The sequence below is a fragment of the Saccoglossus kowalevskii genome, chromosome 19 (genome assembly GCF_978046115.1).
Source record: "Saccoglossus kowalevskii chromosome 19, keSacKowa6.1, whole genome shotgun sequence".
Taxonomy (NCBI): Eukaryota; Metazoa; Hemichordata; class Enteropneusta; family Harrimaniidae; genus Saccoglossus; species Saccoglossus kowalevskii.
The window spans coordinates 5,757,728-5,776,956 of record NC_140659.1 but is presented as its reverse complement, the minus strand read 5'-3'; the positions used below and the strand labels follow the sequence as shown (position 1 = coordinate 5,776,956).

At 34.4% G+C, this 19,229-nt stretch overlaps 1 protein-coding gene across 1 annotated transcript; it reads right to left on the bottom strand.

Annotated features, from left to right (window-relative positions):
• Positions 1-2,486: 2,486 nt before the first annotated feature.
• On the bottom strand, positions 2,487-19,136 carry LOC100369620 (DNA-directed RNA polymerase III subunit RPC4-like). The gene is made up of 9 exons (XM_002735244.4): positions 19,008-19,136; positions 15,874-16,015; positions 14,062-14,111; positions 13,246-13,415; positions 10,255-10,385; positions 8,972-9,140; positions 7,906-8,237; positions 5,530-5,688; positions 2,487-4,781 (listed from the first exon to the last, which is right to left on the bottom strand). Exons 2-9 carry the CDS (start codon positions 16,003-16,005, stop codon positions 4,668-4,670), a joined length of 1,257 nt encoding a protein of 418 aa, XP_002735290.1. The 5' UTR covers positions 16,006-16,015; positions 19,008-19,136; the 3' UTR covers positions 2,487-4,667.
• Positions 19,137-19,229: the final 93 nt, after the last annotated feature.

The following is a 19,229-nucleotide window of genomic DNA, read 5'->3' as shown; positions in this document are numbered from 1 at the left end:
TTGTGTCCAATCTGACATCAATTGATATATTCATGTAGGAACACGAATGTGTCCAATTTCAAACCAAATGATGTATACACATAGGAATAGGAATGTGTCCAATTTTAAACCAATTGATGTATACACGTAGGAATAAGAATGTGTCCAATCGCAAACCAATTGATCTATACCTTTAAGAACATGGATGTCTCCAATCTCAAACAAATTTATGTAAACATTTAGGAACATTGATGTGTCCAATCGCAAAACCAATTTATGTATACACGTAGGAATAGGATTGTGTCCAATCCTAACCCAATTGATGTATACACGTAGGAATAGGAATGTGTCCAATCCTAAACCAATTGATGTATACACGTAGGAATAGGAATGTGTCCAATCGCAAACCAATTGATGTATACCTTTTGGAACATGAATGTGTTCAATCTCAAACTTATTGATGTATACCTGTAGGAACAGGAATGTATCCAATTGCAAACCAATTGATGTATACATGTAGGAACATGAATGTGTCCAATCTCAAATCAATTGTTGTATACACGTAGGAATAGAATGTGTCCAATCTGAAATCAATTGATGTATACATGTAGGGACATGAATGTGTCCAATCTCAAACCAATTGATGTATACGTGTAGGAATAGGAATGTGTCTAATCTCAAACCAATTGATGTATACATATAGGAATAGGAATGTGTCCAATCTCAAATCAATTGATTTATAAATGTTGGCTTGGGAATGTGTCCAATCCCAAACTAATTGATGTATACGTGTAGGAATAGGAATGTGTCAAATCTCAAATCATTTGATAGATACATGTAGAAACATGAATGTGTCCAATTTCAAACCAAATGATGTATACACATAGGAATAGGAATGTGTCCAAATTTAAACCAATTGATGTATACACGTAGGAATAGGAATGTGTCCAATCGCAAACCAATTGATCTATACCTTTAAGAACATGGATGTCTCCAATCGCAAACCAATTGATGTATACCTGTAGGAATAGGAATATGTCCAATCTCAAACCAATTGATGTATACATATAGGAATAGGAATGTGTCCAATCTCAATTCAATTGATAGATACATGTAGAAACATGAATGTGTCCAATTTCAAACCAAATGATGTATACACATAGGAATAGGAATGTGTCCAATCCTAAACCAATTGATGTATACACGTAGGAATAGGAATGTGTCCAATCGCAAACCAATTGATGTATACCTTTAAGAAAATGGATGTCCCCAATCTCAACCCAATTTATGTAAACATTTAGGAACATTGATGTGTCCAATCGCAAACCAATTTATGTATACATGTAGGAATATGAATGTGTCCAATCCTAAACCAATTGATGTATACACGTAGGAATAGGAATGTGTCAAATCAATTGATTTATAAATGTTGGCTTGGGAATGTGTCCAATCCCAAACTAATTGATGTATACTGTAGGAATAGGAATGTGTCCAATCTCAAATCAATTGATAGATACATGTAGAAACATGAATGTGTCCAATTTCAAACCAAATGATGTATACACATATGAATAGGAATGTGTCCAATTTTTAACCAATTTATGTATACACGTAGGAATAGGAATGTGTCCAATCGCAAACCAATTGATCTATACCTTTAAGAACATGGATGTCTCCAATCTCAAACAAATTTATGTAAACATTTAGGAACATTGATGTGTCCAATCGCAAACTAATTTATGTATACACATAGGAATAGGAATGTGTGCAATCTCAAACCAATTGATGTATACATGTAGGAATAGGAATGTGTCCAATGTCAAACCAATTGATGTATACATGTAGAAATAGGAATGTGTCCAATCGCAAACCAATTGATGAATACATGTAGGAATAGGAATGTGTCCTATCTGAAACCAATTGATGTATACATGTAGGAACAGGAATGTGTCCAATCTCAAACCAATTGATGTATACATGTAGAAATAGGAATGTGTCCAATCGCAAACCAATTGATGAATACATGTAGGAATAGGAATGTGTCCAATATGAAATCAATTGATGTACACGTGTAGGAATAGGAATGTGTCCAATCTCAAATCAATTGATGTATACATGTAGAAATAGGAATGTGTCCAATCTCAAACCAAATGATGTATACATATAGGAATAGGAATGTGTCCTATCTGAAACCAACTGATGTATATATGTACAGCATATATAAATACAGTTGCTCAGGATTACTACAAAGTTGAGTTTGTGCTGTTTTCTCAACCTCAGCTGTTTTCACCGACTCTTCGACCGACGTTCCACAACAGCTTGCCCAATAGAAATATATGGTACAGTGGTGCGTGTCTTAGCAACATAAAATGTTCTGTGACGTAGCTCCGCCCAAAGAATAGGGAGGTGTGCATCTTCTCAAGCATTGTGATTGCGGTTTTTCCCCCTAATATGATAGATTCTCTATTACTTACATCAATAGAATTAAAAGTAGTAAAACGAGCAGATTTCATTGCATGGATTACGTTCACATTAGTATTGTATGGCGTTACATTACATTATGAACAATAGAGGGCAGTATGAACTCACTTTCTGATTGCCTCGTATATACGTATACATCTTTTTAAATTCATCAAAACAATGTCAGAAAAATTTAAGTCACACAAGTATTAATTGCATAAAACAGAATTGCATCAGATAGTTTAGTGTCAATTCCTCAATGGTGCGAGCAGGATTATCACGAAGATATTCTAACATTATGAGAATACCACAAAGCTGTATAACTAACTAAAACTCTGGCTTGAAACTCTCTGCATATTTAGCACATTTCTCATTCACCAACATTCATAAGAAAAAAAATGTTCATTTCCCTATGGCTGACAACTAATATCAAAATTCACATGGGACAATTAAGCATCATAAAGAAAACTAGAATATATAAATTAAGAATATACTATAAAGAATATACTTTGTAAGAATTTACATCTGAATACAGAGTATAACATACCCCTTCATTTAAAATCGTGGCAGGGTGGACAGTCAATTTTATTTGGGGGTGGGTGAATAAAAATGATTTATATACAGTTGTAACTGACTATATAAAACCATCGTTACAAGATGAATAATTTTTGTTTTCGGCAAAAACTCTCAATGCCAATTTCACTTCCCTATTTATTTTTCTGTATCTGGAGAAAAGTATCAAAATAACACAAATAAGTTTTTATATTCTGTTTTTCTACTTTCAACAAAATCAGGTGTTCTGTCTTCTGTTTGATTGCAAAATTGTTTACTGTAAATCAATTTTCACTGAAAAGACTTATTGGATGTTATGTATGGAATTAATTTTCACTGATGTTTGATGAGTTGAATGTAAAATATAGGAGAAAAAGGATATTCGCTGGATTTTTTTTTCACTTAATCATCTCCAACAAAAATAAATTATTTTACACCAATAAACATGCATCACTTATGTTCAAGGATAAACCACATACATATATTGTAAGTATCGTTAAAAATAAAAAACAATAATCACATTTTTCCTAAAAATCATTGCCATATGCTTGATAAATTAGACCAGTTAGAATTATTTCATGTTTTACATGGGAACATTATCCAAAACATGGTTAAATTGTGCCCTCATATGGGCAAAATGTAAAATCATTTGTTTAAGAACCAATAGTAATTCTCCTGGCCTGTGAAAGATCAAATACCAAATGAATGACAAAACACTGATTCAGCAATCAACAGTGAGCAAATGTCTTACATTTTTAGTTTTTTATGGCATAAGTCATTTATCACCACATGCAGCCATAATGTTTGAATAATAATAATAATAATTTTTTAACTTTTACAAGACATTGTCAATGACATAGTTTATATTTAAATAACACAACTAACACAAAATTATTGTCTTGTTTTTGTAACAACTAGAAATAAAATCAATCACATCAAAATAAAATTAACATGGCAGTCAGTTTGCCATTTTGAACCAAATTAATTGTTTGTTCATACCAAGTTTGAATGAAATTGTTCTAGGCATACTGAGGTTGATGATGAAAATGGGTCCAGATAAATTTCATCAAAATAACAGACAAGGACATGCACCCATCATGTCTTGCCTTGAATAGTTTTTGAAAAAAATGAAAAGAATTTACATCACAACGTATGCTGCTAATGGATTCTTCAAATATAAATAGCTACAAAAAATATTGTGCCCTCAATTGATACATAACACATATAACCCAGTCAGCTTTGTTTTCTTAAATTATTTCTCCCTTTTATTATAGTTAACTTCATAACAGTTCAGTTACCCACTTTTTGGTAAAAATGAATAAAACACTAAGCATATAGTGATAACAACACAGAAGACGTCAGCAATGTTTTGATCTAATCTAAGACCTGTTCATGCCACTGGGTATTTAGATTAAACGACTGCCATGAGTGTGCAATGGATAAACATATATTTTATGTGTAATATAATACTTATATCAGATTTATTGAAGCAAGAGTAGTAATTCCACATTTGAGATATTATTTATCTGATGTACTCTTTTCCCTGCCACTAAATGGCAAAACTGAAACCATGAGGGATTTTCCAATACATTTTATCTCATTTACATACATGATTATTACCGTTCAATGTGATGCCTTAAACACATATAAAATAAATTGTTTACTACAAACACTTTTTATGCGTATTCTAGTAATGATTCATAATCTGGTGTACAGACAAGACGATGTTTAATATGTCCCAAAACTGACAAGTTTTTTTCATCTTCCTTTGTCTTTATAGATACCAAGTCCTACAACAATTAAAAATTATTCATTAGTCATGGAAACATAATCTTATTAGTTATACAAACATATTTTTTTTAGTTATGCAAACATAATCTCATTAGTTATGCAAACATAATCTTATTAGTTATGCAAACATAATCTTATTAGTTATGCACACAAAATCTTATCAGTTATGCAAACATAATCTTATTAGTTGTGCACACATAATCTTATTAGTTATGCACACATAATCTTATTAGTTATGCAAACATAATCTTATTAGTTATGCAAACATAATCTCATTAGTTATGCAAACATAATCTCATTAGTTATGCAAACGTAATCTCATCAGTTGTGCAAACATAATCTTATTAGTTATGCAAACATAATCTTATTAGTTATGCAAACATAGTCTTATTAGTTATGCAAACATAATCTCATTAGTTGTGCAAACATAATCTCATTAGTTATGCAAACATAATCTCATTAGTTATGCAAATATAATCTCATTAGTTATGCAAACATAATCTTATTAGTTATGCAAACATAATCTCATTAGTTATGCAAACATAATCTCATTAGTTATGCAAACATAATCTTATTAGCCATGCAAAAATAATATCTCAAAAATAATTGGGTCAGTGTTTATCCAAAGTTTATTACAGTAATCACAGAATGTATGACTTGCAAACATCAAACATAACTTAAACAAAAGTAAGTGGAAAACAAATCAGCAAATTTCAGGAATTTAACTTTCATATAAGAATAACTGACCTGTAAAAATCCACATGGTGTACCCATATTGACATCAAGTACCACATTGCCAAGAACTAGTCTAGTCTTCCCTGATTTTAATACTTGTAATTTACCGATATAACTCTCTGATATGTTTTTCAATGTACAATTGGGGTCAGATTTTTCTTCTTCTTTGTCCTGTCAATAATTAAATGGGCAATGTTATTAGAACTGCACATGAGCAACCCATATCACTTTTCTATTCTTTTTTTCCGCTCCTTGTTTGGCTTTTTTCAACATCATGCATCTAGAGTATGCCACTAAAGTGATGACATGGTCGTAACCAGTGTACCCATTAAGCAAACATATGATGCGTCACAGATGAGTTACTTTGTGAGGCAACTAGCTTTATGTTAATTTTTCGGGCTCATACCACAGAAAATTATAGATTGACATAGTGATCTACCAAACTGTCTCGTGTATAATTACTGAAGTACTGTAATTTGGTAATATCAAATTCTCATTTTATAAACTTCATAGCTCCCTTTCGCAACATAACATTTAATTTTTATGGATTCCCAGCCACCAAGCTGACAACTTGATTTTTTAGAATTCCATTAGGAGTCATGTTAGGGGGCACACTGGTCGTAACTAATACTTTATTGTCATAAACAGACTTCATCTATGCTGTGACACAGATGACCACATACATGTAATTAGGTTTTACTAATGTTGTGTTTTAACATCTATGCTATAAATTGTTACCTTGCACTTATCTTGAATTAAATCAATATTTGCAAATCTGTAAGTATGTATGTTACCATAAGAAGCAGTTTAAACAAAAGGAATTGATTGCAAGACCATAGATGGCGATATACCATTTATGAGGATTTTCCTCCCAAAAAGAAAACACAACAGTTGTATGTATATAATTTCTACATATATACTATAAAGTACTTTTTACATTTGGAATTTATTTTCGCTGAAGAGAAAATAAAATTCTGTGAAAATATTGTTGTTTCTATGTTTTACATTCAACTTTCAGTAAAAAAAAATGTCATACAAAACAGACAAAATGTCAGCAGATATCAGTATACCGTATTACCCCGGGCACGCGCCCAGGGGCCTGAACATACAAAATCGGGGAAAAATGGGGGTGGGCGCTTACCCGAGGACCACCCCAAAAAAGATTTTAAAAAGTTGTTTTTGGGATCGTATGATAAGGTCAAATAAAGGAAAGCTTTCGTACACGTTGTAGACGTACTTATTTCTTGATTTATGCGAGGTTTCAATAAACGTGAGCACTCGGTCAAGAACTGTGGGAACACTAAGACACGGAGTCGAATTTCAAGAATAAAACTTGTTTTATGTCAGCGAATGAAGTTGTATTACTCACTGAAATTGGCTACAAAGTATGGTAAGTATTGTAATCAATGCACGGTTGCTTTTTTAGTAACCATGATCAGTGCATGCAAGTCGAAACGGCCGGGAAAAACTACTGCTTGTAATCCAAGATGGCGATGACCTCATTAGCATAATTTTGTTCACGCACGTATTGATACATCGCATCGTAATTACTGAAGAATAGCAGACAGGGTTATGAAACAAATAAACCTTTTATTGCTGATGTGAAATGTTTACACACTATTGTGAATACATAAACATATCCAAATGGCGAAACATAAAAAACAGACTGAAAATAAACTCTGGTCGACCTCATTAACATGATTTATTCACGCACCCACACACGTGACAAAACTACAAAAATAATGATGATGCAACAAGTTCCCATCGTCGGCATGCATCATTATGGTTATCGTAATGGACTTGAGGTCGGCAAAATGTTTTTTCTCCAACAACAGAAAAATAATCCACATGACCGTAATGCCATAGCTGTGATGAAGGATGGAAAGAAAGTAGCAAGTTTACGACGTGATGTCTCAAAAGTGCTAGCTCCCGTTATGGATTCACAGTCAGCAAAATGCTACGTTTTGAAACGTAAAAACACAAACAAAGCGGCCCTTTTCAGGGCCACCACACACTCCAAAAAGAGAACTACCGTAACAAGCACACTATTTAAATAAATCGAACGCGTTCGTTTTTGACAAATAAAACTTTATTGTTGACCCCGTTCTTGGCTAAAAATCACCCTGGGCGTTTAACCTAGGATGTCTCCAACATGTAACTTTTGTGAAAACAGGGGGTGGGCGCTTGCCCAGGGAGGGGCGCGTGCCCGGGGTAATACGGTAGTACCGGGTATATTCTGTCTGCAAACATTTTTTCAAGATTTGACTTTCCAAATTCTTGTGCAGTTCTTAGTAGTAATTTTTAGTTTTCGTAATCTGGCTTTGCAATTTCAAAATCAGACATTGTCATGTGGGACTTAGCTTACATCTATATTGTAACTATACTCACAGTACTTTTATCTTTCTTTCCTTGCATGCCTCTTTGGGTCTCTGGTTTTGCTGCCACTTCACCATCTCGTGATAGAGGAACTGCAGGCAAGGTGTCAGGAAACTGAAAGAACAACAGCTGACCTGACGCAGAGTGCCTGCTACTACAGAACAAATTAGCAGACGTGACATCCTGTGGGTCTTTTATGCTACCAATTTTACTTTTAACAGGAACTTTCTTTGGCTTGACACTTGGAGCTTCAGCATCCATTTTTTTAGACGATGATGATGTCATTTCCTGCTCTTTCTGCAAATCTTCCATTTCAACATCATCTGTAATTGGTTCTTTCTTCACTGCAAACAAAAGGAAAGTGAAACTACTGTGAAACTATTAATTTTCACTAATATTTAATATTTAGTTTCACTGAGCATATTTGATTCATATATTCACAGATTGGTCAGTGAAACAATAATTTCTGCAAATTTCATTTATCAGCAAAATTTAAATCCAGTGTATTATTAATGTCTTCACAGTATTATAATTGAATTGCACTGAATGCATCCTTTTATGGGAGATCTTTTGAAATGACTGCAATCAGCTTATTAAAATATGAAATATATCAGTTAATGATAAAATTTATTGTAGGTTAGAGGTCAGGAGCTTGAGACAAGAATATTTTGTGCCTTAATAAACTGATCAAAGAAAGCTTAGAAAGAATTCCTGTGTGCTGAAGGTATTGGAAGATGAAGTTAGCACACATGCTTCTATTTGAGCAAATACAGCATTTAATAATATAACTGCAAGCAATGATCTGAAAAGGGGTTCCCAGTAGCTATGGTTCAACAATTTTAAATATTTAGTGAAATAATTACCATATATGATGACTTGATATTTTGGTGATACATCTTGTCGAACAAAATGTTAGCACAAATTGCATGTCCCTAGCAACAGTACTTATATCATTTTAAATGATGTCATTTTGCATTCTCGTTGATTGGCTGGTCTGATTCAACTGCCATTTATTTATAAAGATGAAGGGAATGCCTTTGTTGTGCCAAGAATACATCATCAGTGAGTATAAACAAACCTGTAAGTGTAGCACCATCTGTCTCCATCTTCTCTTCTTTCACTTGTATTTTCTCATCATCATTCTCCTCTGTTTTCTCCTCTTTGAATATTTCACCAGTGTCTGACAGCGGCAACTGAATTGGTATATAGTTCTTATCCTGGTCCTTCCACATGCTGTCATCGAGAAACTAAAACAAAACAACAATTGTTGGCTCCTTTAGTTACTAGATAGACTGATACTGAAAATGCATTAAATACTCATTGGTTTTGATTTTGCTATTTTTGCTATAAATATAACCCGCTAAATTAAATCCATGTGATCATGTAAATTAACAATAAAACTCATTGTTTCCCTGCAAAATATGTGAATATGCTTTTTTTTTTTTAAATGTTTTTGTGCCTGGCGACAGTTCTGGACATTAAATGTAACTGTTGTCTCTCCTGACTTTTTTTTTGTTATTGCAAATTGCAAGTGCTGACATTTTTGCCACAGAAGCCATATTCATGTTTTGGGACTACATGACAGGATTGTGTGGCCATCTCTCCATCAAATGACAATTCAATGCGCTATCCTGGCGTCAACCAGGCCCCGTCGAACACAAGCACCTGTGGACCTTAACCAAGGTTCCACCAAAGTCGCATTCATTAGTGAATGAATCTCGGCCAGTGGAATTGGCCTTACCATTGAGTCTGTGGCACACTCACCCAGGGTAGGGGTCGACCCTTCTGGTGTTCAGCCTGAGGTAGGATTTGAACTTGGGTTTAGTAATCATGAGTCTGATGCAACAACCACTATGCTACCAGTGACCAGTACAAAATTGTTTTATAGTAATGGTACTAGTAGTTAGGAGTCTTGGTTATACCAGGGTGTTGAATCTCTGCCTCTCAATAGCCATAACAAGAGGGAATTTGGTCTAGCTATGAGATTTTACGTATGATCCACATATGCATATTTGATAGACTAGTGTTGCTAGTCTTTTGTGAATTTTGTGTAGTCAGACAATTCTCTACCTGTCAAAAGTAGAAACCATGGAATTTCTTTGCTTTTGATTATGTGTATGAAAGGCCCCTATTTGTAAGAAAACAGGACAATGCATACTATACTGAACTATTCCCGACATTACGTCTTCTTGGGAATAAATCATCACCTTTTTCTCAAGACAGGCCAAACAGTTGGCTTGGGTAATCAAACCCAAAAAACCTTTGACAAACTAAAAACCTAAAAACACATTAAACAACTGTACCATTGCCCAGGTCCAATAAAATAAAATAAATATGCCATTGTCTTCCAGTGCTACTTACATCATCTCTCAGGAGCTGATCCATCATTTCCTGACTGAGTTCATTTGTTGAAGACTCTTTTTTGACAGAAACACTAGGTCTACTATAAGCTGAGCTACTCGATAATGCATCACCACCTCCTCCATAGCCACCTTTTGAAAAAAGAAAGTAAACTTAATTATTCCTATCACTGAGAAATCCATTCAACAGTAAGAAATTAATATTGAAATTGAAACACAAGTTTTGGGTTCTATCGTTACCTTTGAAACTTGCATGCTCTGGTGAAAAAACGTTTCAATTTCATTTGTGTAGGAGGTGGGGGGGGGGTTAATTTCACCATGTAAACATTCAATAGATCAGAATACAGGGAACCTGGGAATAAATTGTGCAAGCGAGAAATCAACCCTCCATTCTCACACAGAAAATGACTGAGGGCGCTGTAACTTATCTATTGTTCCTCAGTAACAGTTATAGATATAAAATATATAGATCTCCTGACAGCTACCATACCCATTTAGGGCTTGGTTCTGCAGCTACTGCCTCTATTATGTACAAATATATCAGCACACATACAACACCAGTGGCAAATTTATATTGAGTGAATGTACATATACAAAAAACATTCTTTGGTCAAGTTTAACTTTTGTACAATTTGAAAAGAATTGTGAAACCACCACTACATGTATATATGGGGATAGTTCATACCTTAAACAAAATTTAAAAAAACAGCTGCCTCACAGATACATGTATCTAAATAAATAATCCTTAAAGTGCCTGTGAGATGGCTACTACAAAAAAATGTATTTCCATGCCTAAAATTATTCATTGATACATAAATATTATTATTTTTTATGTTTCTAAGCATAAATTATTTTTTTAAGTGAAAAAATGTGTTTTAAACAAAGTCTACGGCAACTTTATTTTTGTGTATTTTAAAACGAGGCTCCTCATTAGCATACAGAAATTCCCCTTGTGACGTCAGAAGGGGAAGTCGCTGGGCAGCTTGCATTGCTGATACGTGTAAATAAGGCAAATTTCTTGTGCAGTTTTCTCATCTTTGACTAAATTGTTCCTTATGTACTTGTTCGTCGAAGAAGAATGGACCATATTGAACACATAGTATCAAGTTTGTTGCATGGGTTTGAGTTAGATGCGAAATATGTCCGTTCTGGTGTAGCTGGTCACCGGGGATCGTCGCCGTCACCGGCGCACGTTTGTACACTGTCGCTGGACAAAATTAAATTGACATTTTGTTGAAATAGGTGACTGCGTCGGGTCACGATGAGGACAAGTGCATTAAAGGCGGCGTTTAATTGGATAACAAAAATAAACGAGAACGACACACATACAGATAAATTCAGAGTGGATTCCATGGCGTGATTGTCATAATTATGACATCATATTAAAACTTTATTTGGTGGAAACACATTGACAGCCCAAGCCCGGATTCTTATTCCATAAATTATTACGCAGATCAAGCTGCAAGTAAAGGTAACAGAGGTGTGAATTCGACATTCAACACCAATCACCGAACAATTCAGAAACTTTTAGCATGCGAAAATGAAAACAGTGAGTAAGGGCTGTGTAATTTCCTGTTTGTCCGACGCTATTTTTTTTAGTGTCACTGTCAAAATTATTGCTACCTTTTACTTAACACGGACTGAATGGTCTCTATAAAATGATAATCAGGGTCGCAAAAAAAGGCAAATCATTTGAAACACTTGCCCGACGTCTCTCTCTCTCTACTGAAATCCGCCTCAATGATTATGGGCTGGTCCGGAATCTATTTCTTACGCCAGGTTGTTGGTGTTTCTCTTTAAACCTAGTTGTTTTTTTCATGGACGAGAACAGTTTTTCAAAAAAAAGAATCTGAAGTTAAGTTGACACTACATATGACTTTGTAAGGAGAAGGTCCACCCCAACATTTCTCGTTGCTTTCACGGCTTTCGTCCACTGATGTCGCACCTTCGGATCGATAAGAAACGTATGTATACTTTACTATGACTATACCTATCACGGCAACTGCCCACAACACAACATCTAAAAACTCTCTCAAAAAAAATAAAATAGACAAAATAAAACAAAAACAAACGCCAACCGAAAAATGTACGTCATTTAAAAGTATATTGAATGACCAGTGTTATTAGGACTCAGGGGTATGACTTCCTCTCATATTTTGGCATTTGGTGGCGCACTTTCGGCGATAGGCGGAAATCCGGAAACAGTTGACTGTTTCAGGATAGGTGGACGTGGCTACAACACGAGAAATATCTCAAATTTACTTGGATACGAGAAATCAATAACTGCCCATTTCAGTGGGACACAGATCTAAAACGGGAAATGTGTGGGTGGGCATTGCACAGGCACTTTAAATATACATGTACTTTATAAATATGCATTTCCAACCCATTTTCTGGCAAGTTTGTTGATGTTTTTTTTCGTTTTTGTTTTGTTTTTTCTTATAGTGTATGTTTTTATTTCTACTCTGATTGCTTTTGACATGGAATGACAACCATGCTTTATTGTACTTTGATCTATGTCCATTTTTAGGATACAATTTCAATAAAGACTATTATTATTACCTAACAAGCAGCCAATAGCAAATAGATTGTGATAAGATAAAGAGGGTGATTACATGTACAAACTTTACTGAGTCAGTGAAAATCAGGTAATTTTGTAGCAATGAGAATGTCTCAACTTTCACAAATTTTTTTCTTCATATATGTCATACAATCCCAAAATCGCAAAAATATTTAACGGTAGAAATTAAATGGTTCACAGTATTTTGAGGTACTGTAAAATACTTTCTTTTAGCTGGAATTAATTTTCGCTGAAAAGAATTTTTAGGTGTTTTTGTGTTTTGACATTCTTCCAGATTTTTGACAAGTTGAATGTTAAATACAGGAAAAAAGGTATATTCACTGGATTTTATTTTCACTGAATCATTTCTTCATGCGAAAATAGAGAAAATTAATTCCAAGCAAAAATAAAGTATTTTACAGTATTACATACCTCTTCTACCACCACCTAGTCTCTCAGCTGGACCTTGCTCAAATATAGAATGTGACTGAATAATATCACCCCTCCCTCGACCTCGTCCACGTCCTCTCCCCCTCCCTCTCTCTCTTGGAGTTCTCCCTCGCTTATTTGTTGAACCATCATAAGCTGTGCTGTCTTTAGGTCTGAGAAAACAAATAGAGCAATACAACTTAGAGTAGATAGAATATGAGAATTTACTATGTCCACCGCATTCATGTGTAGTTACTTGTGCAATGCAAAGTATTTGTTATTAGAGACAACTCACTTTTGAAGCGGGGCGGTCATCACCTGCACACGCTAAAATGAAAAGTGTCATGGGTAGATGCTTTTTTGTGAAAAATAACACGCTATGGCCATTTGACGCATGACAGGTGATGACTTTCTCACTTTAAACATCTGTAAAATTTAACAACGTACAGCATGGTTCCATGACATTCTATTTTTGAAGTTTCAATCAAATTCATGAATGAATATCTAAGATCAGGTTCTAAACTTGTAGAAAAGCTTGATTTTGTGTATTTCCTATATCCTATATGATAATTTCTTTAAAATAAATTATCATGGGAAATTATGATGACTGGTCTGGTTTCTTCTGTGGTGTATTTATTGCTATTATTTATTCATGACATACTGTGAGGTTATGGAACAAGATTGAAAATCTCCCTTTTATCACACTATCATTAGCACAAAAACAAAATGAAATGTTACTTTTGTCACTAGAGGGTACAGCAGAGAACAATAGAAAACAATAAAATTGTCTTGTCTGGACCAGTATAACGCAATACTTACTCCTCTTTGAATCTTTCTTTTCTAGCTGTTAAGTTTGGTGTAAATGTTTTCTGAAAAAAAACAAGAAATATAAGTTAAGCTATAGCCATAAAAATACAAACTAATGCCAGATCATATTTTGTTTTCTATATTTGCACCAACCAAATTGACAGCACTGCAGGAGTTCATGTATTTTGTATTTTGTTTAAAAGAACATTCATGATGAGCATAAACATTAAAATTTTTAGGGAAAAAACAAAATTTGCTCACCGCCACAAAGGTTCTCTCAAAAACAATCTTAGGACTAGATTATTTTTGGCCTAATGCGAAATATATTAGCCTTAGTCCACATGCTCACAAACTTTGTACTTGTATCTACTTCAATCTACTTCTATCAATAATAAAAACCATATTGGCTACTACTACATTGTTAATATTCTTACATAATTACCAACCTATTCTGCCAATTAACGAAGAGAAGATGATGAATGAAGATCATAATTTTTGTCAGAATCATGTAGAAAATTTAAATATGTTACAGTATTATGAGCATACAATTAAGTAATTAAACATGTGTCTTCTTAATTTACCATTCTGTGAGTCATCGATCACATGATATTTTTTTAATTGATTAATTTAGATTTAGTCAGTGAGAGTTACATAATTTTTAAAATCTATATCTAGAAGTAATTCACTGTTGCTAATAAAGGTTAGCAGAATCCCAGACTACATAGGAATTGTCTTGGTACATACAAAAAATAGAGAGTTCTAACAAAATTATTATACAATGGTATTATTCGGAGGGGTGGTCACCTGCACACATCAAGTTCTACGTGAGGATAACAACACACACTGAAATGCAAAAGCTTATGGGTTTGAGGAGAATGACACAATATGTCACATGCCACATGCACAGGCGACAACTCCCTTGTTTCAACCTTTTCACCACCAGACTTTCTTTGTCTTAATTTGTCTTAACTTTTTTTCTTATATTCTTCTATATATCTGGAAAGGAACCCTAATTTTAGAGCCAACAGACAAAATTTTAGTCAATTTTCAGTTTTTACTCAACAAATTTGGCTATTTTTGCTCCAATCTAATGAAGGAAAATGCAGAATATAAACTATTTTGTGAATTTGTGATGAACCTAGTGGTTATCATAAAAATCATTATCAACAATTTGGGTATCAAGCATTTAATATTAAAACACTGCTATATGTATAGGTAGTTGTAACAGATTAACACACAACAAGCTTCCTGTGTAATTTTGTATGTAATTTTAATCAATCAGAACCACGTATTTCACAATAAAAATCAAGTGTCTATGTGATCAGATAGAGGGCAGCATTTATAGTATGTCAAAGATTATGCGACACTACCGGTAACCTTGTAGCAGATTCCTACATCAAGGTGCACCAGGCCATAAGATTGATTAATCACTTTTTTATTCCTTGTTCTATTTCCTTTGGCTACCTGACATAAGCACTTACATTTGTGGGCATTCTATATATATGGCAGGGGTTTCCAATTATTCCCAAACATTTTGCAAATATAAAACTGTTTCTTTTTTTTATCATTTCGCATACAAATAGCAAGAAACACCAGAACCATCTCTAATATGAAGTCTAAGCAGACATACTGAATAGGCATGGCATTATGTTGTAGTAAAAAAGATTTAAACGAAAATTAGAATTTCAAATTATATCACTCAGTTGTGTAAACTAGGGATAGAATCCCGGCCAGTGGAACAATATGGCGATAACGGTACTAGTAAGTTACTTGCATCCTACATGCCCAATTCCCAAGGAACACTGGGAACCAATAAATACTAACCTTAGGAACACCACCAAGAGTCAGGTCTCTAGGTGATCTGATAGAGGGCAGCCTTACACCACGACCTCTTTTTGATACCAGACCTCTTGGCAGAGATGTGCTGGATGTTGAGGGCTTTTCTTGCTGAGACATTTTTAAAACTCTGAAAACCAACAATGAAAGTAAGTTAGGTCAGTCACAAACCAAATTATATGATTACAGTAATGCTTTTGCACAGAAGCTAAAAAAACTTGGTCAAACAGATATTTACAATGACTGGTATATTTCGAGTTGTATTAAGAGTTTATTCACGGCTAATGTGTGGTATTTTGAGAAGTGATGCTGACATTTTTTTCAAGTATGTAGCACAAGAAAAATATCATTTAGCCGTGAATGACTTATATGTGATATATGCAACTGCATTAGCATAAATATTGTGAAACTGACCATGAGAAACTAAATAATAAATTTTAATTAATCAGTAATACTCAGTTTGTGAACAAATTTGAATTGCACACTTAAGCTGAAAATCCACAATAGCAAATAAAATCACCCAAGTCTGCTGTTACAGAATGTTCTAAAGTAAACAAGATCTTGGCACTATGCCGAAAAAGTGTTAAAATTTCATGAATCAAAAAACGACTTTTGTTGCCAATATCGATAATGATAATGTGCATTACTACAAAGAGATCAACACTGGCAAAGTTGCGGAAAAGTGATGTTACTAGCTCGACGACTTCTCAAAACCGTTGTTCCCGATTTTCTGATTTCAATAAATTATAGTAACAATTTTCAAAACTTCAAATGCAAATATAGTACATACACAAAGTGAACAAAATTATCCAGAGTGATTTTTGGATTTGTTAAAAAAGCGCCCATCGCAAAGTGTCTGGTTTGTAAATAATAAATAAATAAATGATCAGCTTAGACCAAGAGCAATAGGTAAAAGTGCCTGGGTTAATACAATACTAGAGATAATACATGAATATTTTTCTTCTTGGATAAAATAATTTATTAGTAACATTCTAGAAATGATAAAACAGTACTACGAGCATTACCGTCAGTGGTGAAAATGTTTTGACTCGAACTCGTACATGTATTGTTTTTGCGTCTTGTCGTACGTCTAGCACATACAAGACATGGAAGCGTGCTTTTTAAAAACGTTTGAATGTAGGACGCTTTCACCCCCGCTTTTCATAATAATAGACTGGGTATGACAAGACTCAAGCTGACCAATAGGTGTTAGCCATATAGAACACGTGACCTGCAATTTTTCATCCAATGCTCATACATGTACCACTGTTTTGCAATATTATGCATGTATGCCTTTTATAAAACATAGTACACACCATATTCAATCATTAAAAAACATAACTCACTCACATGTATCTGGGCTTAATATCAAATGTTTGCTGTGAAATGCAGAAACTTTAATAATCGCTGTTGTGCAGTCACTCATGATGCATCGCTGTCACTAGATGCATAGCTGCCGTTCTGTGCATATTTAAAATTAGTTCGAGACGGGCGAAATAATCTTACCGGCAATAAAACAATGATATACCCTCGCAATACTGCAGCTACTGATGTGCTGTTGACAACCAACTTTTCGGATGACTCTGATTTTGAACAGTCAGCGTCAGGGTGTGATAACTCAAAAAATAAGCTCGATCAAGCAAAAATTTTCAATATGTATTTCTGTATTCATAACAAATTTCAAAACCATCGCAATTACGTACTATTTTACACTAAAATAATGATGATGTGGTTATTTGGCACTTGACTGTCAACTACATGTACGAACACCATAAATAATGTTCTTGAACGAGAATTCTGGTACACAGCGTGTCCGAAAATGGAACACACTGTGTCATACCCCGTCTATATTATAGTTTTGCTAAATATTTTATGGCCAAAACCAAGGAAACGAGAAATGTGCACTCAAGCGTGAAGCTAAAAACGAAATCGTTCCTTTTGGATATTTGCCAAAACGAAAAAATGGCCGATGGTGGAGCTGTTCAATACTTCTTACATGTATGTCGCTAATTCATAACTTACGGCTCGAATGATACAATGCATTTTATATATGTAGAATTAAGTAATATGAGCCAATGGTACAGCCAGAATTGTGTACATATATAAAGTACATTCAGACATACTTATTCAAAGTAAATGCATTTTATTGTCATTATTTAAATAAATCGTCAACATTTAAAATTTTTCTTTAATCCTGGCTTATCTTACACTTTTGCCTACCGCCCTGCTTAGACTGATGGAAACAATAGAAAGTCACTGTTTCCATGGAAGCAAGCTCGTACATCCTAATGGTAATACCGGTACTCATAATTACATTTTTTTGCTTTTATTAGACGTAATCACTTTTCATGATATTGTAGGGTCAAGTATATTTGCAGTTCAAATACACAATAATAAAATCATTTGCATCGACGCGTCAACAACAAACAACATGGACAACATGCATGGGGCATCGTGATTATGGTGACCACCGAACTCGGCCAGATTTCTACTCGGCCAGTGACCGATCACGGCCAGTGACCGTACTCGGCCAGCATATGTGCATAAGGGTGTCAATGATGCAACAGCGAGCGCTGTATTACAGACTGTCAGAGTCATATCACAACAAAATATAAAAAATGTACGGGCGTCAAAGGGTGTCGATTTCAGTGATGCCTATCGTGCTTTGTTAATAAAAAAAAGGGTTGTCGATTTCAGTGACGAAACAGCCAGCGCTGTGTCTTTTGTCATATCACAGTAAAATGTAAAAAAAATAGACGGTCGCCGATGTGATGTCTGTGATTCGATGTAATGTCTGTGTTTTTCCTTTGAAAAGAAAATTTGCGTCACTGAAATCGACAATGTTCAGCCAATGTTGAAATCAACAACATGTCGGAGAACCAGTAGCGTTTGTGTGTGTGTGTTTGTAAACTTGCGTTGTTGAAATCGACAACAAAATAGTCACGGGAGTTGGCGACTGGCCGAGTTGTGCATTTTTTTCCTGGCCGAGTTGAAATCTGGCCGAGTTCGGTTGTATTCGTGATTATAGCGACAGAAAATCCATACGGAGATTGTCTTTAGCCAGTTTCTTCAATGTACTCGTGATCAGTTCTAAATCATACAATTGTTAATTACAAACTTACCAGAGCCAGTCGTAAACAAAAAGTTTGACAACATTCGCCTTGCACGCATTTTACTTCATCCACTTTCCGAAAAGGTTCAACACATTTTACTTCCGGGTGAAGATCGTAGTTTTAGCGGATTGATACTAGATACAATACTAGTAGTAAACTGTCACTGAACAGCCACAACCAAAACTGCTTCTATTGAGTTACAAATAATATCTATATGTCTTATACATATAC

Coding starts and splice junctions, on each gene's coding strand:
- LOC100369620 (XM_002735244.4), bottom strand. CDS start 16,005: ATGTCTCAGCAAGAAAAGCCCTCAACATCCAGCACATCTCTGCCAAGA. Junction 14,112..15,873: donor CTCTTGGTGGTGTTCCTAAG/GTTAGTATTTAT, acceptor GTTTTTTTTCAG/AAAACATTTACACCAAACTT. Junction 5,689..7,905: donor GAAAGAAAGATAAAAGTACT/GTGAGTATAGTT, acceptor AATTATTGACAG/GACAAAGAAGAAGAAAAATC.